Here is a 22,603-nt window from a genome sequence, read left to right on the forward strand (position 1 = left end):
CACTCCTCCACCAGGGATCTCCAAGCACCTTTAGTGCTCTCTGGCTGAGGTCTGAGTAGAGAAAAGGAGACCAGAGAGGAGGGAAACAAATTCTTGGGGAGCTGCAGAGGGCCTAAACTTCCCAGTTCCAAAGGCCTGTCTTAGAAAAGAGGGAGGGGCCAAGTAGGGTGCGGCAGGGTGGGGCAGGGATGGGTGAGGTAGGAGTGGCCTAAAGCTTCCAACGGCTGGATTTCAAAAATGTCACTATATTCCAGTAGTTTAATAAAGCAAAGATTAAAAAAAAAAAAAAAAAAAAAAAACCACCAAAAAAACCACACGTCAGTGGCTGAGAGGACGGGCCAGAGCAAAAGAGCAAAGACTGCTGGACTTGGTTGGGAAAATGAAAGTGGCTCACCCCAAGGAGGGAGGCAGGGAGAGACAGAGCCCCCAGCCCTCAAAGACTCCAGACAGAGGTTGGGAGTGGGGTAGGGGGAGGTGGGGAGAGTTGGAGGGTGCAGACCTGGGCCTAGCACAACTTCCTGAGCTGGGAGCCTCTGCCCTCTGTCTCCCTCCCTCCCTTGCATTCCTGGGCCAAGCAGGCCAAGGGCTGTGGGAGCTGCGGGGGAGCCGCTCTCCGGGAGCTATTTGGTTGGCCTGTCAGAGACCAGAGAAGATCCCAGACATGCCGGGAGTGAGGGAGAGCTTCCCAACTCTTAGAAAGAACCCTGGAAAAGGTCATGCCAAGGGGGCCGTCGCCATGCCCCTACAGGGGTAAAAGGGAGTCAGCTCTGCTTTGGCGATCTCTCTCCAGCACCACTGGCTATCCACCAGCTTGAGATCTCTGTCTAAGTGGGTGTCATGTGTTCAGAGCCAGGCTAGGCAAAGTTGGCATCGTGCCAAGCCTGCCAAGAAAGTTCTAACAGGGCCCTTTCACCCACTCCAAAGTGTCCTGGGTGCCCAGATTTCTTAGACATAGCAGGGCCAGTTCCCCTTGGCCCAAGGTGCTCCCCCAGGCCCCAGATGACTGGCAAATCCCACCCTGACAGAATGTGGGCCTGCCATCAGCTCCTACTTGGCCCTGATGCCTCCACCATTTCTTATATACACCCACCCTCTCCCAGGACCCCTCCCTTCTCTGTCCTGTCTTGACAATTTCCCTTGGCACTGCCAGTCACCCGCCGGGGGCGGTTCCGGGGAGGGAGGAGACTATAAGGCAAAGTTATCCGGCAGCCTGGAGCCGGGCAGGGGCGACGGTCGACGGGCCCTCTCTGCTTCTCTCCGCATCCCCCCGCCCCCCGCCCCCGGCGGCCACGCATGACGCATGTCGCCACCTGGGCGCACTCACCGTGCCTTGAGCTCCTTGAACTCCTCGCGGACTTTGCTCAGCTCCAGCTGCAGGCGGGCGCGCTCCTTGGCCACCGAGTCGAGGGTCTTGCGGGCATCCCCGAGCTCGGCCTCGTAGGCAGACTTGATGCCAGACACCTCGCGACTGACCACCTCTTCAGACTCGGTGATGCGAAGGCGCAGACCTGCATTCTCCGTCTCCAGTGAGCGCACACGGTCGATGTAAACCGCCAAGCGGTCATTGAGCTCCTGCAGGTCCTCCTTCTCCTGTAGCCGGGTGATGCGGGTGGGCGACAGCGGGGTGGAGCTGGCCTGCGCCCCGCTGCGGGTGGCGCGCCGCTGGGACGGGGTCTCCATGGCCGGCAGGGTGGCAAGGCTGCCCGCGGGGCAGAGGTCCCGGGAAGGGCGCGGGGCTCAGGCCAAGGACAGAGACTGATCGAGGTGGGAGCACGCCGGCCGGCTGGCTCTCGGCTCGCTCCTGGCAGGCGTGGGGATCTGGGCCAGACGCTGTCGTCCTCAGGATCTGGGTTGGCCGGTGTGGATGCGGCGCTCCCGCGAACACTGAGTCACCGGCGCCTGGGCAAAGGCTCTAATAGGTCTAGGGAATGGGAGGAGGGGCCATTGCTCTTAAAGGGGCCGTCTCTAACCCACTGGGGTGAGAGTGGGAGGGGTGAGGACTGCCCGGCGTTGGCGGAGTCGGCGCCCCACCCTCTCTAGCGCACCCCCAGCTGCCTGTGGCTTCGCTGAAGCTCGCGCAGCCAGGTCCCTGCCGGCTTAACTTGTCCCCACTGCCAGTTGACAAGTTGCCAGCTTGTCCCCACTACCTCTGGCCTTTGGGGGGCAGAGGGCAGAGCCAAAGGGTGAGAGTGGGTGGGCAAAGGATAGGGGAGAGAGGTAAAGCTGCCTTAAAGCAAGGGAAGGCGCCAGGTAGGCAGATCCAGGAAGGTGGGGGGAGGGCTGAGGCTGGTGCCCATGGGGTGACTCACTCTTCTTCCACCACAGGCTCCCCCTTTCCTCCCCATAGTAATAGTGAGTCACCCCTCCTCCCCCACCCCCCATGTGGGCAGCCCATTCAAAGCTGCATCTCAGTATGCCAGGGTAGGGTGGGGAAGGAAAGCCTGTGTTCCCTGGGGTGGTTGCAGGGAGGGCTACAGCAAAGTTCTGGATCCTGAGTTCCTTTTTACACCCTCAAATTTGGAGGTAGAGACCAGGAGTTTGGGGTCACTCTTTTCCTATCTCCTGCCCCAGTTTAATCTCCCTCCAAGGCTAACCATTGGGTTGTAGACCCGAGGAATAAGCCGCAAACCCCAGAGATGGCCAAGCATATGACCCAGGCACTGCCTCCCTTCCCCTGCTCCCTTCCTCTGGACCCAGGCAACTGGAGAAAGAGACTGCCTAGGTTTCTTCCCACTTCAGTCCCTTTCTGCTCCTCACCCCACCCCGCCAACTCCAGGACTGTACTTTTTTTTTTTTCCAAGACTGTACTTATTTTAATGGATAATTTAAAACAGATACCAGAGCTGTGCATGCATTCATCACACTGCCAGGACACCAGGTTCCAGATTTTTGTGGTTCCCAGAGGGGCCTGAAAGGGGGAGCAGAGCAGGGTGCTGGACAACCAATGCTGGGTCTCCATCCTGCTTTCAGCCAGACACGGGGTTAGGGGGTGGGGGAGCAGGTAGGGACAGCAAAGATTCCCACAACCTCGCTGGCTGCGGGGCCAGCACTGCACTTATCTCTACATTCCTCTCTGGCCAGGTCTGCTTTGCAACTGGCTCTGGGGAGAGGCCAGGCCCTCTCACAAAACAGGATCACCCAAGTTCCCAGGCTTCCCCACCCCAGGCTCTGGAGCTTCTTCCATCCTCAGGACTCACCAAGGAACCCCCCACACACACACTTTGATCAGCCTTCTACTCCCCTCCCCTGATCCTGGCCCTACCAACCATCTCATCCTAAGAGGTGGCAGTGGCTCAGGCTCCCGAACCCATGCACTTTCCTGCCCTGCCCCTGTGCCTCCCACAGCTGATTCTCTGATGAGGAACCTGGGAAATTAAATTATGTTGCTAACTCCTTATAGCTCCAGGATAAACAAGGGAAGCTGAGCTGGACAGGTCCTCTGTTCTGGGTTCTGAAGCTGGCCTCAGAGAGACAAGGGACTGGAGTGGGATGAAGGCAGGACTCAGAGTGTTGGGGGGGGGGATGCTTAGGTTTCCATGGGGGGGGGCTACTGGGCTGTATAGTGAGTATCCAGGAGGCACCCAGTTGAGGGGACCTGAGATAGGGCTTCCCCTCCCTGTAGCCCTCTCCCCGAGGGCGAGGGCGTGGTACCCACCTTCAGTTTCCCAGACAAAACAAAAAGTCTCGTTCTGCTTCTCCCTCTTGTGTTCCCCAAACCAGAAGCAGAGGCGGGGTGGGTGAGCCAGTGAAACATGAGGGACACTGGCTGTTCCCACTGCCTCAGCCCCCCTTCCAGCACGCCCTCTGCCCCACCCAGTCCCTGCCTGGCCAGGCTTCCCCTCCTGGCTGGGGAAGCAAAACCACACTTAACCCTTCCTATCCCGGACCTCCCCATCTTTGGAGAAAAGAGGCAGGAGAAAGGAGGGGGGATCTTACCCTAAATTTCACTTTAGGTTGTTTCCAAAGGGTGCCCCCACCACTACCACCACCATGGCCTCAATCCTAAACCTGAACTTCAAAGTGGGCCTTTATCTTGAATATTCAATCCTAACTCTGAATCCCAAAGATTCCTCTGCCTTCCTCCTGCCAGGGTGTAGATCACCAGTCCCTGAAGAAGCAGGAGAGAGCAGGGAAGGCAGGTTCAGAGGACACGAGGACACCAGCCTCCTGGGGGTGAGGATGGTGGGAGTTGTGACTGGGTGGAGACCAGGTTCCAATCCTGCCTCTCACTTACTATGTAGTGACAGATCTGCTACTGAATGCTCTGGGCCTCATCTGTCTCATGTCTTATCGAAGACATGGGGGTTGGGCTACTATGTTTGCTCTCAAGGGAGGTGCCCACTGGTAGGGAAAAGAGGGTGAGGGGGGGTGGAAAAATCAAGCACAGGTGGTTTAAAGGGCAGCATAGAACCCTGAACTGGAAAATGAATTCCAAATGGATTCCAGAAGTGTGGGAGCTGGAACATTAATAAGTGATATCAGAAAATAGTGGTTGAGTCCAAGGGGTGGTTTGGAGTCAGGGCCCTACTCTGTTTCCATAGCATCCTGGGCCTCCCCCTATGACCCTTCCTCCCAAAAGTGCTATGAAGGACAGGAGGGACCAGGGCCTGGCTATCTGTGTCCCTAACACCTGGCCCAGTGCCTGGCATACAGGAGGTGCTCAGTGTGTCTTAAATGAACAAATGTATTTGGCCTTGCCATTTTTGGGGTGAGTGATTTTGGGTGAGTTTTCCCCTTTCACTCAACCTCAGTTTCCTTGTGTATAAAATGGGGATGCTGCAACAATTAAGTAACATGCATTTTTGTGTTTTTTTAATTTTCTTTTCTTTTTTTTTTTTTTTTTTTTTTTTTTTTGCTGCGCCAGGACACTTGAAGTTCCTGGGCCAGGGATCAGAACCGAGCCACAGTTGTAACCAAGAGCTGTGGCAACACTGGATCCTTAACCCACCATGCCAGACTGGATTGAACCTGTGTCCCAGCACTGCAGAGACACCAGCAGATCCCGCTGTACCACAGCAAGAACACCAATTAACATGCATTTAAAGGGAGGCTTCTTGGAGTTCCCATCGTGGCTCAGTGGTTAGCAAATCAGACTGGGAACCATGAGGTTGCAAGTTCGATCCCTGGCCTCACTCAGTGGGTTAAGCATCCAGTATTGCCATGAGCTGCGGTGTAGGTTGCCGATTCGACTCGGATCCCGAGTTCTATGGCTCTGGTGTAGGCCAGCAGCTGCAGCTCTGATTAGACCCCTAGCCTGGGAACCTCCATATGCTGCGGGAGCAGCCCTAGAAATGGCAAACAAGCACACACACACACACACACACACACACACACACACGCAAACACACAAAGAAATAAAGGGAAGCTTCTTGCATTCCCTGGTGGCCTAGGAGTAAAGGATCCTAGTGGCATTGTCACTGTTGTAGCACAGGTTCAATCCCTGCCCTTGGAATTTCCACATGCTGTTGATGTGGCAGGAAAGAAAGGAAAAAAGGAAGGTAGGTAGGTTTTTTGGAGGAGGTAGGTTTAAGAGTTTACAGGAGAATTCACTCATCCAACAAACATTTATTGGACACCTGCTGTATATGAGGCACTGCTCTACTCACTAGGTATACAGCAGTAACTCATGGAGCTGACATCCTAGTGGAGGGAGATGGTCCATAAATAAAAGACAAAATTTATAATCTGTTAGAAGATGGTGAGGGCTATGAAAATAAAATGGGACAATGCTTGGAGTTCCCGTTGTGGCGCAGTGGTTAACGAATCCAACTAGGAACCATGAGGTTGCAGGTTCAATCCCTGGCCTTGTTCAGTGGGTTAAGGATCCGGCGTTGCCATGAGCTGTGGTGCAGGTTGCAGACGCAGCTCAGATCCCACATTGCTGTGGCCCTGGCGTAGGCTGGTGGCTACAGCTCCAATTCGACCCCTAGCCTGGGACCCACCATAGGGAGCAGCCCTAGGAAAGGCAAAAAAAGACAAAAAAAAAAAAAAGGGACAATGCTCAATAAACTGGGTGACTTATACCTTGATGCTCTTTACAGCTGCAAGTTTTCACATACATTCTCATCTTGGTTCCCAAACCACCTCATAGACTGGAGAACATGTCCCTGTTTTACAGCTGAGGCTGACATTCCCAAAACCAGACAGTAAGCGAGAGGCCAAGCTCAGAACTCGGACCAGGCTGCCTGCTCCAGGACTTCTTCACTATCTTATGCCACTTTGTCAGGACACGTGGGAGGAGCGGGGGTGGACTGGTGCTGGGGGAGGAAGTCTGTGCAGAGGTTGTGAGGCGGGAAAGAGCTGAGGGTGCACAGCTGAGCTGAGCAGGGAGACACTGGAGGTGAGGCAGGAGGAGAGGCAGGATGGGAGAAGGGGGAGATGGAGGCAGCCTCCTGCCTGGTTTGGGGACGGGGGTCTGAGGGAAAGGATTCTGGCTGCTCAATAAGGAGAGGAGGGAGGCATTGAGACCAGCGAGGAAGGAGTCAGAGGCACAGGCCTTGGCAAGAGGCAAGCTAAACGGAGCGGGCTCAGCAGAAGGGTGCAGCCAGGAGGGATTCCAGAGGCATTCTAATAATGATTTGTGTAGGGAGGATGTGTGGAGTAACTACTATTATTAGACACTAGGTATTTGCGTGACTTTGTTGAACCTATGCAATAGATCTATAAGGTAAACACTACTATTAGTCCTATTTTACAGATGGGGACACTGAAGTCTAAGGAGGTTAAATTATTCATCTAAGGCAGGGTTTCTCAAAGCTGGCACTCTTGACATTTTAGGCCAGATAATTCTTTGCTGTGAGGGGTGGGTCTAAGCATATGGGATGTTTTGCTGTATCCCTAGCCCTCTGCCCCCAGTTATGACAATCAAAAATGTCTTCAGAAGGTGCCAAATGTCTCCTGTGGGGCAAAATCACATCCAGTTGAGAAACACTTGTATAAGGTCATATGATTAGTAGCAGAACTGGGATTGTGATACAGGTGGGCCTGCTCTGAAAGCCAAGCACTTAGCTGTCAGGCTGTAATTCTGGACAGGTAGGAGTGGGAGAGAGGAGGATTCCAGTGGGACCTAGGCCATTGGGAGACAGTTATACGCCCCCACAGGGGTGGGAAGGGGTGACTCTTTGGGAGAGGGTCTAGGAAATAGGGGGTGATTTGGAGAGTCAAGGCTATGGTTTGGGAATCCCTTTATAATGTTTCTGGGTTGGTTTTTTTTTTTTTTTTTTTTGTCTTTTTAGGGCAACAGCCACAGCATATGGAGGTTCCCAGGCTAGGGGTCCTATTGGAGCTGTAGCTGCTGGCCTACACCACAGCCACAGCCATGCCAGATCTGAGCCACGTCTGCAACCTGCACCACAGCTCACAGCAGCGATGGATTACCTTAACCCACTGAGCGAAGCCAGGGATCAAACTTGCATCCCTATGGATACTAGTCAGGTTTGTTTCCCCTGAGCCACAACAGGAACTCCCTAGAGTGCTTGGAGGGAGGGTCCCTGTCTTATTCATTCTTTGATCACAGGGTCAAGTACTAAACACCTGTTGAACTGCTGAGTCACTCCTGCACAGGTGGTATGGAAGGACCTGGCTGTTCTTTAAGTAGCTGCCACATACCAGGCACTGGGCTAGGGGCCATGTGGGGCTGATCCCACTTCATCTTGACTTCAGCCTTATGAGGAAGGTATTATTATCTGCATTTTATATACCAAAAACCCAAACTCCGAGAAGTTGACTAATTGACCTAAGATAGTCCAGCTGAGTAACTGCCTTCTTCCCATCCGGACCCAGCTAGATGGAATGATGCAGGCTTAGAACAATTAGCTTGGCTTAGTTTAGCTGGGAAGGCCCTCAGAAGGAGCGTGTTTGATGGCCTTTTGTAAAGCCAGTGAACCCCTCATTTGAATGAAATTTCACCCCAAAAGCCCAATATACTAAATGACAGAGGCAGAGTCTCTCTAGCAGGGAAGTTTAGGGACCCCTGCCTGGTGATCCTTTGCCCCTCCCCTAAGAGGCCCCCAGGGCTCTGAGAATTAAACCCCTCTCTTTACAAAGTGGGCTTCTCAGGCTGGAGAAGCTAAGATTTGCCCAAACACAGCCAGAAACCCCCAAATAGTACTCGGACCCTATTTCACACTACTGTAGGAGACAGGACATCACTCTGGACATACTGGAAGGGGCTAATCGACCTCAAGGGATGGGCATTATCGCTACCATGATGAGGCAGGGGTTGCAGGGGTCAGTGTAGGGCTGGCTATCTTCCCTGGGTGCTCCAGCCAGGCCAGACAGGGCCGCTAGATAATGAGCACAGAACCAACCCTTTACACTTCACATTTGGCTGGGCAGGTCTCCCAGGTGTCATCTTTTCACAATCCAGATTACTACCTTAACCCTCTCAAACCTCTCTGAGATGCACAAAGCAAACACCATGATGCCCATTATACAGATACGGAGATTGAGACTTGGGCCAGGTTAACTGATATGCTCCAGGCCACACAACAAGAGACAGAAGCAGGTCCCAAACTCCAGGGATTTGCCTCCAGGTTAACTACATCCCACCTCCCTTCAGTCCAGACCCCAAAGGAGCTCCATCCAACAGCAAAATCCGAGAGTCTGCCCAGGAGTCCCTGCCCGACATTCCAAACCCCATCCCCCACTCAAATGGGCCCAGAGAGCCGCCCCACCTGTGAGCCTCAGGCTTCCTGGAACCGTCACAATACACACCAAAATACTGCCACGGTACACACCAGACAAGAGCCAAAGAGGAATTCCGCAGTGACTTCGTCCTCTCTGCTCCCTATCTCCCAGCTTTGGCCCCGCCCCACCTGGTGAGGGTGGGGGAGGGGAGGTAGACGTAGGAAGGGGCGGGGCCCCGGAGACGTGGGCGGAGCCAAGGGGACGGGGCTTGTTCCCTCCAGGGCAGATCGGTTCGGGCTGGTAGGGCGACTCCGGACTCCGGCGGGGTGGTTCCTCTCCCGCCCCCCCGCCCCCGCCGCCCGGAGGCGGGCAGTGCTGACGGCTGGTTCTGACGCAGGCGCCTGCGTGTGGGCGGCTGCCTGTGAGTCTGTGTGTGTCTGTGTGTGTGTGGTTGCCGGGGCCTCCCGGGTCTCCTAAATGGGGGTTTCCTCTCCCTGTTGCCAAGGAAACAAACAGAAGCGCCACAACTCCAGAACTGGGGCCGGCGAAAAGGGTCCCCAAGCCCTAGGCGCCGAGAGGCTTCCAGGAAGTGAGGCAGAAAAGGATCCCTGTTTCCCCCCCCACCCCCAGTCCAGGTGCTGAGCAAACGTTACCCAATGTGGGGCCTGAAACTAGTGGCCACCTGTCCTGTTTGCAGAGCACTGAGGAGTTTCCTAGGACAAGGGCCTTGCAGTGCTCAAACCCGAACAGTTCCTGGCAAAACCGGACAGTTGGTCTTCCTAAGTGTCCATCCAATTTTTGTGGGGAGGCTCTATCTTAAAAATATGAGAATATCTTTTACAGATTTCACACAGATAAGTGAACACGTGGAAACCTGGTCAGGCTCCTCTAAGGGTCTTGGGAAGGCCTGTGCCACTGTGGATCCCTGAGCTTCACCTTGCTTAGCCTCACCATAAAACCAACCTGGGTTCCCAGCCCCTGCAGCCCCTAAGTTCCTCAGGGTCCCCTTCCAAGGCTAGCCCTTGGCACTCACCCCAGGGAGGTCAACTGGGAAAGCAAATTCTCCCCGGGGAGGATGGTGGTTAATCTGCAGGAGATTTCCTGATGGGGGAACAGATCAAAGGGCACTTCTGGATTAGTGGCGGCCACGTGTGGCAGGTGGATGGGCAGGGCCTTGGCCAAGGTCAGGAGCTCCTGGAGGGAGACTCCATGGGATGGAAGGGACTGCCTTGGGCCAGTGCTTCATCAGTCATTGCTTAGAAGCCAGAACTTCAGAGCTGGGAGGAGTCTAAGGACATCATGCAAGCCAACCCCCTCCTTTCTAGACCTGCCTTGATCCAGCTCCCCAGATTCCCCTGTCCCACTATCCCTATGCCAGCCCACAGGCTAGCCCCAGAGTAACACCCCAATTGCCCTCTTTGTCTAGTAAATCCAAAGCTTACAGGGCTCCCTGAGAGCCCACTTCACTTTGGCCCTTGACCCCTGAGTGGCAGGTAATGGGGGAGCCACTGGAGCAGCGGTAGGGCAGCAGGGACCTGGCTGGGAGGGACAGGATGCACGAGTGGCCTGAGGCTGGTGTGCTCTCAGGCTGCCCAGGGAGGGGCCAAGAGGGCATCTGTTTCCTCTTGGCCATGATTCCCTCAATCCCATCCCCAAAGGAGGTGAAAATGGGGCTGGCTTCCTGAAGCGGAGCTTCCTGGCCTTGGCGGGGAGGATGGATGGGACGTCCTCAAAACATCCCGCATGCCCTCTCCTCTCCCTGCCTGGAGCTCGGCACAGCTGAACTAAGGCTTCGGGGTGGGGGCAGAGAGGTGAGGTCTGGGGTTCAGTGAGCACAGCGATGTACCAGAAGCCACAGTCAGGCTCAACTCCCAGGGGGTGCGGGGGGCGGGGGAGGGTAGAGGCAGGGGACTGGTCTGGCTCAGAGGGGGGGCTTCACTCAGGTACTTTAGTGGAGGATGCATGAGAGAGAGTTGATCACAGAGGGCAAATGGGGATGAAGGGAGAGATAAGAGTGGGTAGAGGAGTTCCCGTCATGGCGCAGTGGCTAACGAATCCGACTAGGAACCATGAGGTGGCGGGTTCGGTCCCTGCCCTTGCTCAGTGGGTTAACGATCCGGCGTTGCCGTGAGCTGTGGTGTAGATTGCAGACGCGGCTCGGATCCTGAGTTGCTGTGGCTCTGGCGTAGGCTGGTGGCTACAGCTCTGATTCGACCCCTAGCCTGGGAACCTCCATATGCCGCGGGAGTGGCTCACGTAAAGGCAAAAAGACCAAACAAAACAAAACAAAACAAAAAAAAGAGTGGGTAGAGGGAGGAGGTTGGAGAGAAAGTCTACTATGAGGGAGAAAGAACTGAGCTTTGAGGTAACTGGGGGGAGTCCGGACCAGGGGATCCAGGAGCAGAGAGCTGGGCAGAGGGGAGGCACAGGAATTGAGGAGAGGGGCAGCTGCCTGGGGCTGACACCAGCAATCCAGCCCCAGCTCCTGGTGGGGCAAATATTTACCCAGCAACAGTTGCTAAGCAAGGAGGAAGGAGGAGGGAGACCAGTAGCTAGAAGGCTTTCCAGACTCCTCCCTCATAAAAGACAAAAAAAAAAAAAAAAAAAAAAAAAAAAAGGGTGAGCCATTATGTTCTCCTCAGCCCTTCACCCCCACCGAGCAGGCTCCTCGCACACATATCTGTGGGGTCACCCCTCCTACTTCCCCCCCACCCCCACCCCAGGCCAACCCAAGCTCATAGCAGGACAGAAGGTTGGGCTAGGGAAAACTTAATCCCCAGGCAACCAGGACTTCCCCCTACCCTGGGACAGCTCTGGGGGCTCAAACCTTGCAAAATTCCTCCTTCCCAATCTGCTGTTCAAGGGGGGGCTGGAGAGGGGGGCAGGTCCAAGAAGTCAGGATACGGTGAGGGAGGGGGTGCTGAAGGACCCAGTCAAGATGTCCAGGGGATGAAGGCTGGAAGAGAGGATGAGGAGACTGAAAGGAAGGGAAGGGGTGACTATGTTAGAGGCTGTGAAAGGGCAGGCGGTGTGGTGGAGGTGGGGGGTGGGGTGGGGGGGGTGGCTGATGGACCCAAAGAAGTGAAGTTCTCATGGGTCCTTCCGGTTCTGGCCTCTGGGCAGAGGAGGAGAAGGGACAAAGGAGGGGAGGGTGTGCTCAAGTGGAGCCAGATGTGGCCCATGTGATGTGGGCTGTCGCTGGCATGGGCACAGTGGGGGCAGGATGTTCAACAACTACCAGGAAAAATTAGTCAGAAGCTGGGAGGGGACAGCTAGTCCAGGACCCCCGAGGCAGCAGAGGGAGCTTTGGGGGAGGGTAGAAGGGCTCAGGGCTCCCCCCCACCATCACCCTCAGGATTCCCACCCATTTTCTTGGCTGAGCCTGGGTTCCCACAGGCAGATTGGACATCCTGATGCTTCCCAGGGCAGATGCCGGGAGCTCAGCTCAGAGCCCGGCACACAAGAGGCGTTTTGTTCCTTACCCACCTCCTCAGGATGAGGTCTCTGCTCTGCAGGGCTGCTCCCTGGGGGCCAGGGGGTTCTCCCCCTCAACCACAGGCACTCCGGAAACTGGGGTGCAGAAATGGGAGGGAAGGGCACAAAGAAGAAGCTGCCTTGGCAGAGAAGAGAGTCCTGGAACCTGGCCTCCCTGGTGCTGCCAGAGGTGCTCGAGGGTCGAAGCGTTGGTCAGAGTGGCTGCAGGCCCCATGGGTCCACCCTGAAATGGAGGCAGACAGAGGAGCCATCACTGTGACACAACACCAGAGGCAACGCCGAAGCGCCACCCCAGGAGGGACCTCCCTTAGCCCAGACGCAGCATGAGCCAGCCTGGAGGGAGAAGGGCTAGGGGACCCCAGGAAATAAAGCAGACCTGAAGGGTGGGTCGGGGTGCAGCCCTGGAGAAAGCAACCCCAGGGACCCTTGGAGAGCCAGGTCCAAGCTGGCAACCAACCGAAAGGGGGTTGCTTTCCAAGCTCCCATTGGAAAGTTTGAAAAATACACATGGAAGCATGACTCACTGCCCCCTCCCCACGGCCCCCCTTTCCTGGTTTCTATGCTTTTTCTCCCAAGAGTTAATTCAAATCACATTCTCACAGAAACCAGATTTAATGAGGGAGGGCAGAGAGCAGGCTGAGGAGGCAGAGCGGCCCCACGGGAAGGGTCTAGAAACAGAGATGGTTCCTGGGGCAGAGGGTGCGGTCACCCGTCCGCTGGGGAAACACCTCATGTCGGGGGAGAGTTCAGCTTCCAAACACTTAGGTGGTCACGCGAAGGGAGGAAGCAGAACTCATTCACACACACAACCACCGCCGCCCGAAACTGCAGTGTGGCCACCGCCACACCCAGTGGCCCTGTGTAGCCCAACCCAGAGAGCTTGCCTTCTGGCCTCCTCCTTGGAATCTGTCAGCCAGGGCCAAGCGGCCTGGGGCGGTGGGAGTGGACGCAGAGCTACCTGAACTCACCGCCTTCACTGCTCCTCCCCCCAAAACCCGTGTCCTGGGGCTGGCACGGGGGCAACTCTCTCCCTTCAGGCTGGGGAGGGGGGGTGCTCCAGGCAGGCCTGCCCCAGGGGGGCCTCTGGGACAGGAATTCCCAGTCTGTGCAGGCAGGTGAGGCCGGGGAAAAGGGGAGCCTGGCACTGGACCAAAGGTGAGGAGCCCTTCCAATCCTGAGAGTCCTTGGAAGAGGCCTCCAACGATTCCCAGATCAGGGGTGATTCCTGAGATTCCATACTTGCCATCCCTCCTTGGATGAATCAGATGAAATTCTTTGTGTCTCCCCAACGCCACCTCAGCCCGACTCTGCTCCTCCTTCCTCAGCCTTACCCACTCCGTCCCCCTTGGCCACTGATGCCCCAAGTCCCGGGGGCCCAGAATCTCTCCATTCTGCTCACTGCCTCCAGCTCCCTGGTCCTGATCACCATCAGCCCCCACGTGAGTGATTGCAGGAACCTCCCGGCCAATCTCCCTGCTTCCACCTTTGCCTCTGCTCCCATCCTTTCTCTTTCCAAAACCACAACCATCTTTCCAAAATGTAAACCTCAACGTGTTTCCACAAGACTGCAAACTAACAGTGTATTCCCCCCCACTGGATCTGGGATGAAGTCCAAGTTCCTTGAGCTGGCGTGTAAAGCCTCCGTGACCCAGGCTCTGCTTGTTCTCCCCAGCCTCACGCTTGCCCTCTGGATTCCAGCAATCCCAGTCTCTCTTGTTTGTCCTAAGCTAACCTTCCTGGACTTGGCACATGCTTTGCCCTCTGACCAACTCTTATTCAACCTCCAGGCTCAGCTAAAAGTGCCACCAAGTCTGGGCTAGGTGTCCTGCTAAACCCGCAACATCCCATCAGGTGAAAGTGACGCTGTGTTGGCCTCTGCCTTCCTCCATTAGGGGAACTCCTTGCGGGTAGAGGCTGGGTGGGTCTAGCCTGCCTTTGTATGCTCAGCACCCGACATTATGCTTTGGGCAGAGAAGTTTCTCTGTTCACATGGGAGCTGAGCTTCTAGTGAGAGAGCAGACCTCCCTCCTAAACCACTTTCCCAAAGCGCTCAATTTCTCCCTCTCCTTGGCCCACACACCCGACTCGTCACCACCTAGATCTGGCCTCGCCTTCCTCCCATGTGCCCCTCACTGGTTCTGGGGGCATCAGAGCTCTACATGTGTCTGCAACTGGGCCTCTCTCCACACCCAGCCGGGAGCAGAGTCCTAACCCCGTAGGAACAGCAGCTACTGTTTAGAGAGCCCTTCTATGCGTCAGGGCTTGTTCTAGGTTCTTTCCATTCATTGGCTCATTTGATACCCAGCAGGAGCTAAAAAAAGATATTGGCCTAAGAACCTGACTTGTCTGATCGTTTAGGACCGATATCTCTGGGAGCTTATAACTCTGTCATCACTGTGCGTAAAAAGAAGTAGGTTAGGTTATGTGCGGGGCCCTAAATAAACGTTTATTGAGGGCAAGAACAATATAATTGCCTACCTTTAGACCAGGTCCCGTCACTAGTGAAACGTTATCTCCTGGCAGCCCTGGGAGGTGAGCAGGGCAAGATCATTATTCTCATTTTATAGAAGAGGACTTGGTCTGAGTGGGGAGGGAACTGCTTCTGGCCACACAGGTGCTAACAGGCTCTCATACAAATGAGAGCACTGGGAGTTTCCACTGTAGCACAGCAAGTCAAGGATCCAGGACGGTCACAGGTGCGGCTCGGATTCGATCCCTGACCCAGGAATTTCCATATGCCACAGGTGTGGCAGAAAAGAAAAAAAAAATCAAATGGGGTCCTGTGTGGCACAGGACAGGGAGCTGCTGTCCAGAGCATGGGTGGGGGTGAGGTTTATTTTTGGGTTCTCAGGGGTCACAGCTGGTGGGGGGGACCCTTTGATATCACACATCCAGTGGTTTCAACCCCCACTGGGCACAAAAGTCCCTTGGGGAAAGGGGCTTTCAAAACCACCAGCGCACAAAGTCTTGGATATTTTGATTCAATCATTCATCTAGGGTAGGATCTGGCATTTTTCAGTAAACACTACTTCAGTCTGTCATCTACAGATGAAGGAGCTGAAGTTTAGAGTAGGAATTGCAATAACAGCTAATGCTGAGCCTCACGGGCCAGACACTGTCCCAAATAGTGCAGGTGCATATTCGTCTGATCCTCACCATAACCCTGCGTGGGAGGGACTGTTATTATCAGCTCCATTTTATTTATTGTATTATTTTTTGGTTGCACTTGCAGCATGCAGAAGTTCCCAGGCCAGGGATTGAACCCGAGCCACAGATCAAACCCACATCACGGCAGTGACAATGCTGGGTTCTTAACCCGCTGAGCCACCAGGGAACTCTTCAGCTCCATTTTACAGGTGAGAAAATGAAGCACAATGGCTCCAGAGTCACATAACCAACAAGTGGTGGAACTGGGATTCAGACCACAGAGACCTGGCTTGGAAGCCCACAACCAAAACCCTAAAGTTGCAAAGGAGCCAGTGGGGGAGCGGGGCCCAGCCAGATGCCGCATCTCCTCTGGGGAGAAAAGTCAGAAAGGTGGTGAGAGTGGGTAAACTGAGGTTAGAGAAGCCACTGTCCAGGTGGGAGGCCTGAAAGCTCCTGGCCCTTCCCTCTCAGGGTTGAAAGGGCCTAAATGGTGAGTGGTTGGGCAGTGGGGCAACTTCCCCATGGGGGGGCCCCCCTTCCACCTGCCTGCCCCCCTCCCCTCCTGAAGGGGAACCCTGATCAGCCCCAGCTAAGCCATCACCCTCCCTGTGCTAATTGATGGAGCCTCCTAATTGCTGATCACAAGGAGGCAATTAAGCCCAATTAGGGAGCGAGAGCTAATTAGTGCTCAACTTCCCACAGCCTCTGGGCACCCCCACCCCCCAGTCTGCAGGAACCTGCTGCCCACCTACCCCTACCCCCAGGGAAGAGAATCACTTGTAACGAGCATGTCAAAAGTCAGGGTGCGGCTTCCTTGCTCTCCTAGGGATCAAAGGTCAAGCGCCTCGGCCTATGCCCTACCTCTGCATTCTGGGACAGCTCTGTCTCCAGTCCTACTAGACATGACTTGCCTCCCCTGACAACCAAGAACATCCATGTCACCCCACAATTCTTAAGCATTTGCCCACTAACCCGTCCATCACCCCCACAAGCCCTAGAGGCAGAGTAATCCACATTATCACTGTGGCTCAGAGAGGGTCAGTGATTGGCCTAAGAGCACACAGTCCACTTTGACCTCAGACCTGGTACCCCTGACATACTTTTTTTTTTTTTTTTTTGTCTTTTTGCCTTTTCTTGGGCCACTCCCGCGGCATATGGAGGTTCCAAGGCTAGGGGTCCAATCAGAGCTGTAGCTGCCAACCTATGCCACAGCCACAGCCACAGCCACACCAGATCTGAGCTGCGTCTGCGACCTACACCACAGCTCATAGCAACGCCGCATCCTTAACCCACTGAACAAGGCCAGGGATGGAACCTGCAACCTCATGGTTCCTAGTCGGATTCATTAACCATTGCACCATGCTGGGAACTCCCCCCATGACATACTTATGTGACGTCTTTCTGGTAACCTCCTCTCCATCCCTTCCACTGTAACATGGTAGACAGGTGGGGCATGAGTTGCACACCTTCTTTCCATGAGCTACAGAGCTACATTATGCTAGGTCCTCCCACTGAATCTGCTGTCCTCCTCCTTTTTTTTTTTTTTTTTTTTTTTTTGTCTTTTCTAGTGCTGCACCCCAGGCATATGAAGTATGAAGTTTCCTAGGCTAGGGGTCCATTCGGAGCTGTAGCTGCCGGCCTACACCACAGCCACAGCAACAAGGGATTCAAGCCGAGTCTGTGACCTACACCACAGCTCACGGCAACCCCAGATCCTTAACCCACTGAGCAAGGCCAGGGATCAAACCCACATCCTCCTGGATGCTAGTTGGGTTCGTTAATCCCTGAACCACAATGGGAACTCCTGCTGTCCTCCTTCTGACCGACTCAGATCCAAGAACCCAGCACCAAATTCAAAAAGGTTCTTTCTGGGATCACAGAACTTAGAGCCAGAAGACTGGAGACCTAGTTCTCTTTTCTACTAAATCACTCTGTGACCTTGGGAAAAAATGCCTCGCTTCTCTGTACCTCGGTTTCCTCATCGGCAAAACGGGGCTGGAAGATTTCCAAGGTCCTTCCAACCTCCATCCCTTCTGCTGCTAGAGAAGAGATGGTAATGAGCTAGGCTTCTTTCCTGCACGTCATCAGGGCCTGGGGATGGGACAGGGATACCCCTTTCATACTGAACGTGTGGGGGCCCCACAGCTAAACAAGAATGAAACTGTCCTGATGGCGAATGGAGGAGGCTGGAAATTCCCAGGCTCTAGCAGGGGCTGGGAGTACAGAGGCAGGGGTAAACATGACGATCACACACACACACAGACACACACACACACCCCTGCCACCAGGACCAGGATACAGGGAAAGCAGTGGGGGATGTTGGATGGACCTGCTTCCATAGGCTTGGAGGGCAGTGAGAGGCAGGCTGGCCCACGTTAGGTGGTACATTTTGCCACCCTCCCTCCTATCAGGGTTTAAGATTCACACAGGACAGGGCAGGCAGGAAGGCTCGAGGGGAGGGAGGAGCCCCTTCCCGTCTCCTCCTGGGTCTTAGCCGCACTCTAACGTCCATGTCCCGGTTCTTCTTTTTCTGCTTTCTGGGTCTTCACAAGGATGGCTGGAGTCAGACTAGCCTGAATAGGGTTGTTTTTGTTTTTTTCTTTTTAGGGCGGCACCTGCTGCATATGGAAGTTCCCAGGCTAGGGACCAAATTGGAGCTGCACTTGCCAGCCTACACCACAGCCACAGCAATGCAGGACCTGAGCCGCCATGTCTGTGACCTACACCACAGCTCACAGCAACACCAGAGTCTTAACCCACTGAGCAAGGCCAGGGATCCAACCTGTGTCCTCATGGATTCTAGTCAGGTTCGTTACTGCTGAGCCGTGATGGGAACATCTAGCCTGAGTTTTAATCCTGGCTCTGCCATTCATGTCCTATCCATGTCACCCTTGGCCAGGCTGACAGTTTCCTCTTCTTCTTCTTTTTTTTTTTTTTTTTTTTCTTTTTGTCTTTTTGCCTTTTTCTAGGGCCGTTCCTGAGGCACATGGAGGTTCCCAGGCTAGGGGTCCAGTTGGAGCTGCAGCCACAGGCCCACGCCAGAGACACAGCAACTCGGGATCCGAGCCGAGTCCACAACCCACACCACAGCTCACAGCAACGCCAGATCCCCAACCCACTGAGAAAGGCCAGAGATGGGACCGGCAACCCCGTGGTTCCCAGTCGGGTTTGCCAACCACTGAGCCACAACGGGAACTCCTGACAGTTTCCTCTTCTATAAAATAGGGTAACACTAATTCCAGAGGGCCGCTGTGAGCAGTAAGTGGGATGTGTGTGTACAGTGAGGAGCAGAGGGCCAGCCCCTCGTCAGGGCCCAGTTCCCCTCCCAGGGTTTGTGGTCGGGGGAGCATGTGCTGAGCACTAAGGAGCCACAGGGCATCCGGTCCCCAGCACCCAGTTCTTTCCTGTGGTGAATCACTGTTCACAAGCCCTGGGGACCCAGGAGTCCCCAGCTTGCCACAAACACTACCATTGTCATAGAAACCGGGCCTCCCCTTCCTCTCTCTCTGATTGATTTCACCACATTGTCCCCCACGCTGTGTCTGGTTCCTAGATCTCAGCTTTTGACTCATTGATTGAACTGCTTCTCATTTTACATCCCCACTTAATGGTTTCTGCTCACAGCCCCTCAGCAGGGCCCTTTTTTCCCCAGCCACCTCTCCCCCCTTCCCTGCCAGGTGAGGCTGGGCACCCCCTATAAAAACACCTATCCATGAGACATGAGTGAGTGCCAGCCTAGCTGCCCCTTCAGGCCTCAGGATCCCACCTGTCCCTCCCAGTTCAAACTCCTTAGTGCTGGGTTGTGAAACCAGCAAGGGCAAGGGAGGTGGCCACGGGCAGAGACTGACAGGCACTGGCGCCACCTGCTGGCCCAGGGAGGGGGGCACCAGCCCCACCTTCTCTTTATGGGTGGGCGTGTCCAGGCTAGTCCTGAATGGCGGGAAGGCTCTGGTTCTGCGTCCTCAGCATTCATTCATTCATTCATTCATTCACTTACAGGTATTTACCATCTGTGTGCCCCAAATAGCCCTTGCCCTCCTGGAACAAGCAATTAAATTGCCATGAGTGCCTCACAAACCACAGTTCAGGACGCCAGAGAGTAGAAAACCCAGGCTGTAGTTCCCTGAGGAAGGGGCGACTCAGCTAAGTCCTGAATAATAAGCACCAACATTTATTAACCACTTTCCCTGTATGAGACACTAGGTCAGTCCTTTACATGCCTGTTCCCACTAATCACATAACAATCTCACTAATCACACAACAACGAGGTAATTGCTACCATTGTCTTCGTTTTATGGTGGTGGGGGGGACAAGTTTGGAGACACCAAGTAATTTGCATACAGCTCACAGGTAGTAGGCAGGAGCACCACCTGCCCACCTAGGTTTGGAGGCCATCCACACCTTGGGCTCCCGCTTAAAGAGCTGAGCAGAAAGGGAGGAGAAAGTGCTTCAGGTGGAGGAAACTACAGGCCTGGAGACCACTGGTCCCATGAACAGAGGCGGAGAGATGGGCAAAGGAGACCAAAAAGGAGCACCTAGAGAGGTAGGAGAAAAGCCAAGGAGAAAATAAAGAGTTTGGAGAAGGAGGGAGGGACCCACAGGGTCCGAGGTCAGAGGCCAAATAAGATAAAGTGTGTAATAGACTCAACCCCTCAGTGTAGGGAGGTAGGGCCCAGACACACAGGGAGTGCTGGGTCGTTAGTCCCTCTGCACAGGTCTGATGTCAGGGCTTGGGCCAACCAACAGGCCTTGAGTGGTCTACGCAGGCCGCCTGGGAGAGATACGTAGTTTCCCACCTTGAAGGGCATGGAAGTGCCTCTAGAAAACTGGCAATAAGGGACCCAGGCAGCCTGGATGTAACTAGTCTGGAACTGGATACAACTGGGGAGCGGCCTGACCTTCCTCAGGCTCCTGAGAGGGGGCCTTGAGCAAGGATGTTGGAACTAGAAAGTGCCTTGAAGGCCCTCTGGCCCAAGCCACCCCATCTGTAGTCCTGAGCTGGAGGTAACTTGTTCACACTGAAATCAGCCACAGTGAGAGCATTTATATCATGGCAATTAGCAATCACCGTAAACTAGGGTTCCACCCCACCCCATGCCTGGCCAGTATTAAACATGTGCAAACACATCACTACTCTACCCTCTCCTGCCCCTATTTTATTTTATTTTTTTTCAATTTTTCTTTTTTCTTTTTAGGGCTGCACCTGTGGCATATGGAAGTTCCCAGGCTAGGGGTCAATTTGGAGCTGCAGCTGTAGCCCTACATCACAGCCACGCCAGATCAGAGCCTCATCAGCAATCTTTGCTGCAGCTTGTGGCAGTGCAGGATCCTCAACCCACTGAGCAAGGCCAGGAATCGAACCCTCATCCTCATGGATACTAGTTGGGTTCTTAACCCACTGAGCCACAGCCCCTACTTTATTTCTAATTAATTAATTTATTTTTTAATGATGATTTTTATTATTTATTTTATTATTATTTTTTTGTCTTTTTGCCTTTTTCTAGGGCCGCTCCCACAGCATATAGAGGTTCCCAGGCTAGGGGTCCAATCGGAGCTGTAGCCGCCGGCCTACACCACAGCCACAGCAATGTGGGATCCAAGCTGCAGCTGCAATCCACACCACAGCTCATGGCAATGCCGGATCCCCAACCCACTGAGCAAGGGCAGGGATCGAACCCGCAACCTCATCATTCCTAGTCGGATTCGTTAACCACTGAGCCACGATGGGAACTCTTGATTTTAATTTTTTTCCATTATAGCTGGTTTACTGCCCCTACTTTACACAAGAGGAAACTGAGGCCCAAAGATGAAGAGTGACATCCAGTATCACACAGTAATTTTCTTTCTCTTATTCATTCGATTTCATACTGCACTTAACTTTTCATTGAGTGACTCCTCTCCCAGGCTTTAGGGAGACAGGTCGCTTGTCTTGGGGGAGCTTGAAGTCTGGGGTAGCATAAAGAACATGGACACTGGGAGTTCCCATCATGGCGCAGCAGAAACGAATCCGACTAGGAACCATGAGGACGAAGGTTCAATCCCTGGCCTTGCTCAGTGGGTTAAGGATCCAGCGTTGCCGTGAGCTGTGGTATAGGTCACAGACACGGCTTGGACCCCACGTTGCTGTGGCTGTGGCGTAGGCCAGCACATGTAGCCCGGATTAGACCCCAGCCTGGGAACCTTCATATGCCGTGGGTGTGGCCCTAAAAAAAAAAAGAACATGAACACTGGCTGCGAAGGCACTGTGGGCTAAGTCCTGCCAAAGGGGGAGATACTGGTGCCACAGCAGACTGAGGAGGAACATGGAAGTCCATCAGTACCGGCAGGAAGGCCTCTCAGAAGGCGTGACTCCTGAGCTAGGCTCTGAAGGATGAGTGGGAGAGAGCCACGATGATGGGGGGAGAGAAGGCTGGAGACAGAAGGAAGAGCACCAGCAAAGGCCTGGGGGGAGGACAGGTCCTGGCAGAGCACAAAACCCACATGTGCTTCTTTGCCTTCTCGAGGGCCTACGAGGTTCAAGACTCCTTTTCCCAGCAGTGACGGAGGGGAGGCCTTTACCGGCTTGAAGATCCTTCCTGAACCATCAGTCAGAAGTCATACCGGGGAATTAGCACATCACTGAGTTCCTGCTGTGTATGAGTTCCAGACTGGGGCTGGAGAGAGGAGGAATCCAGTAAAGGTATAAGCCAAGCATCAAGCAAACAGCATCCCCTTGGAGACCAGATGCGGGATGGCTGTGAGGGCCGGGGTGGTGGGGCGGGGAAAGATGCGGCTGGGTGTGGAGGGTGGAAGGTATGATGGAAAAGCAGAGGAAGGAGTTGACTATCTGGTGGGGTGTGGGGGTCAGGGGAAGAGGCCGTTTAAGAGAGAAAGTACGGCCAGCTTCCGAACAGCAAACATTGAGTGCCTACTGTGCACCAGGCACGGGTGCTGGGAATACAGGAGTGGATTAAAGCCAGTCCCTGTCCTCAAGGGACTCTCAGGGTACTGGGGAGACAGAACTGTAAACGGACAGTCATACACTATCGTGTGATGAATGGTAAGGGATCCCCAAAAATGACCTGGGCAGATTTCCCAGGAAAGCAACATGAAATTTGAGTCCTGCAAGATGAACCAGCATGAGCCAGGTAAAGAGTGAGGGAAGAGCAGATGGGACAAGCACAGGCCAAAGCTTGGTGACAGGCAGAACATGATGTGCTCAAAGTCCTGAAAGAGGCCACGTGGCTGTGGCTAGAGTGGAGGCTGAGGGGGGATGGGCAGGAGCAGCGGGACCGCCGGGTAAGGGCCAGAATGTAAAGGACATTCTAAACCGCACTCAGGAGTTTGGTCTTTG

At 54.4% G+C, this 22,603-nt stretch overlaps 1 protein-coding gene across 11 annotated transcripts in view; it reads right to left on the minus strand.

Annotated features, from left to right (window-relative positions):
- The window catches only part of LMNA (lamin A/C), a 28,237-nt gene extending 18,488 nt beyond the window's left edge, over window positions 1-9,749 (minus strand). Inside the window, exons 1-3 of one of the 11 annotated variants that reach the window (XM_021088444.1) lie at window positions 9,662-9,728; window positions 2,839-2,908; window positions 1,325-1,899 (exon numbers count right to left, since the gene is read on the minus strand). In XM_021088444.1, the coding sequence (XP_020944103.1) occupies window positions 1,325-1,680 (356 nt within the window). In that variant the 5' untranslated portion in view covers window positions 1,681-1,899; window positions 2,839-2,908; window positions 9,662-9,728. Of the gene's footprint in view, window positions 1-1,324; window positions 1,922-2,838; window positions 2,909-3,655; window positions 4,283-8,675; window positions 8,809-9,661 lie in introns of those variants that run through there. The other 10 variants (XM_021088441.1, XM_021088439.1, XM_013996961.2 and 7 more) reach the window with 10 other exon arrangements.

The sequence above is a fragment of the Sus scrofa genome, chromosome 4 (genome assembly GCF_000003025.6).
Source record: "Sus scrofa isolate TJ Tabasco breed Duroc chromosome 4, Sscrofa11.1, whole genome shotgun sequence".
Taxonomy (NCBI): Eukaryota; Metazoa; Chordata; class Mammalia; order Artiodactyla; family Suidae; genus Sus; species Sus scrofa.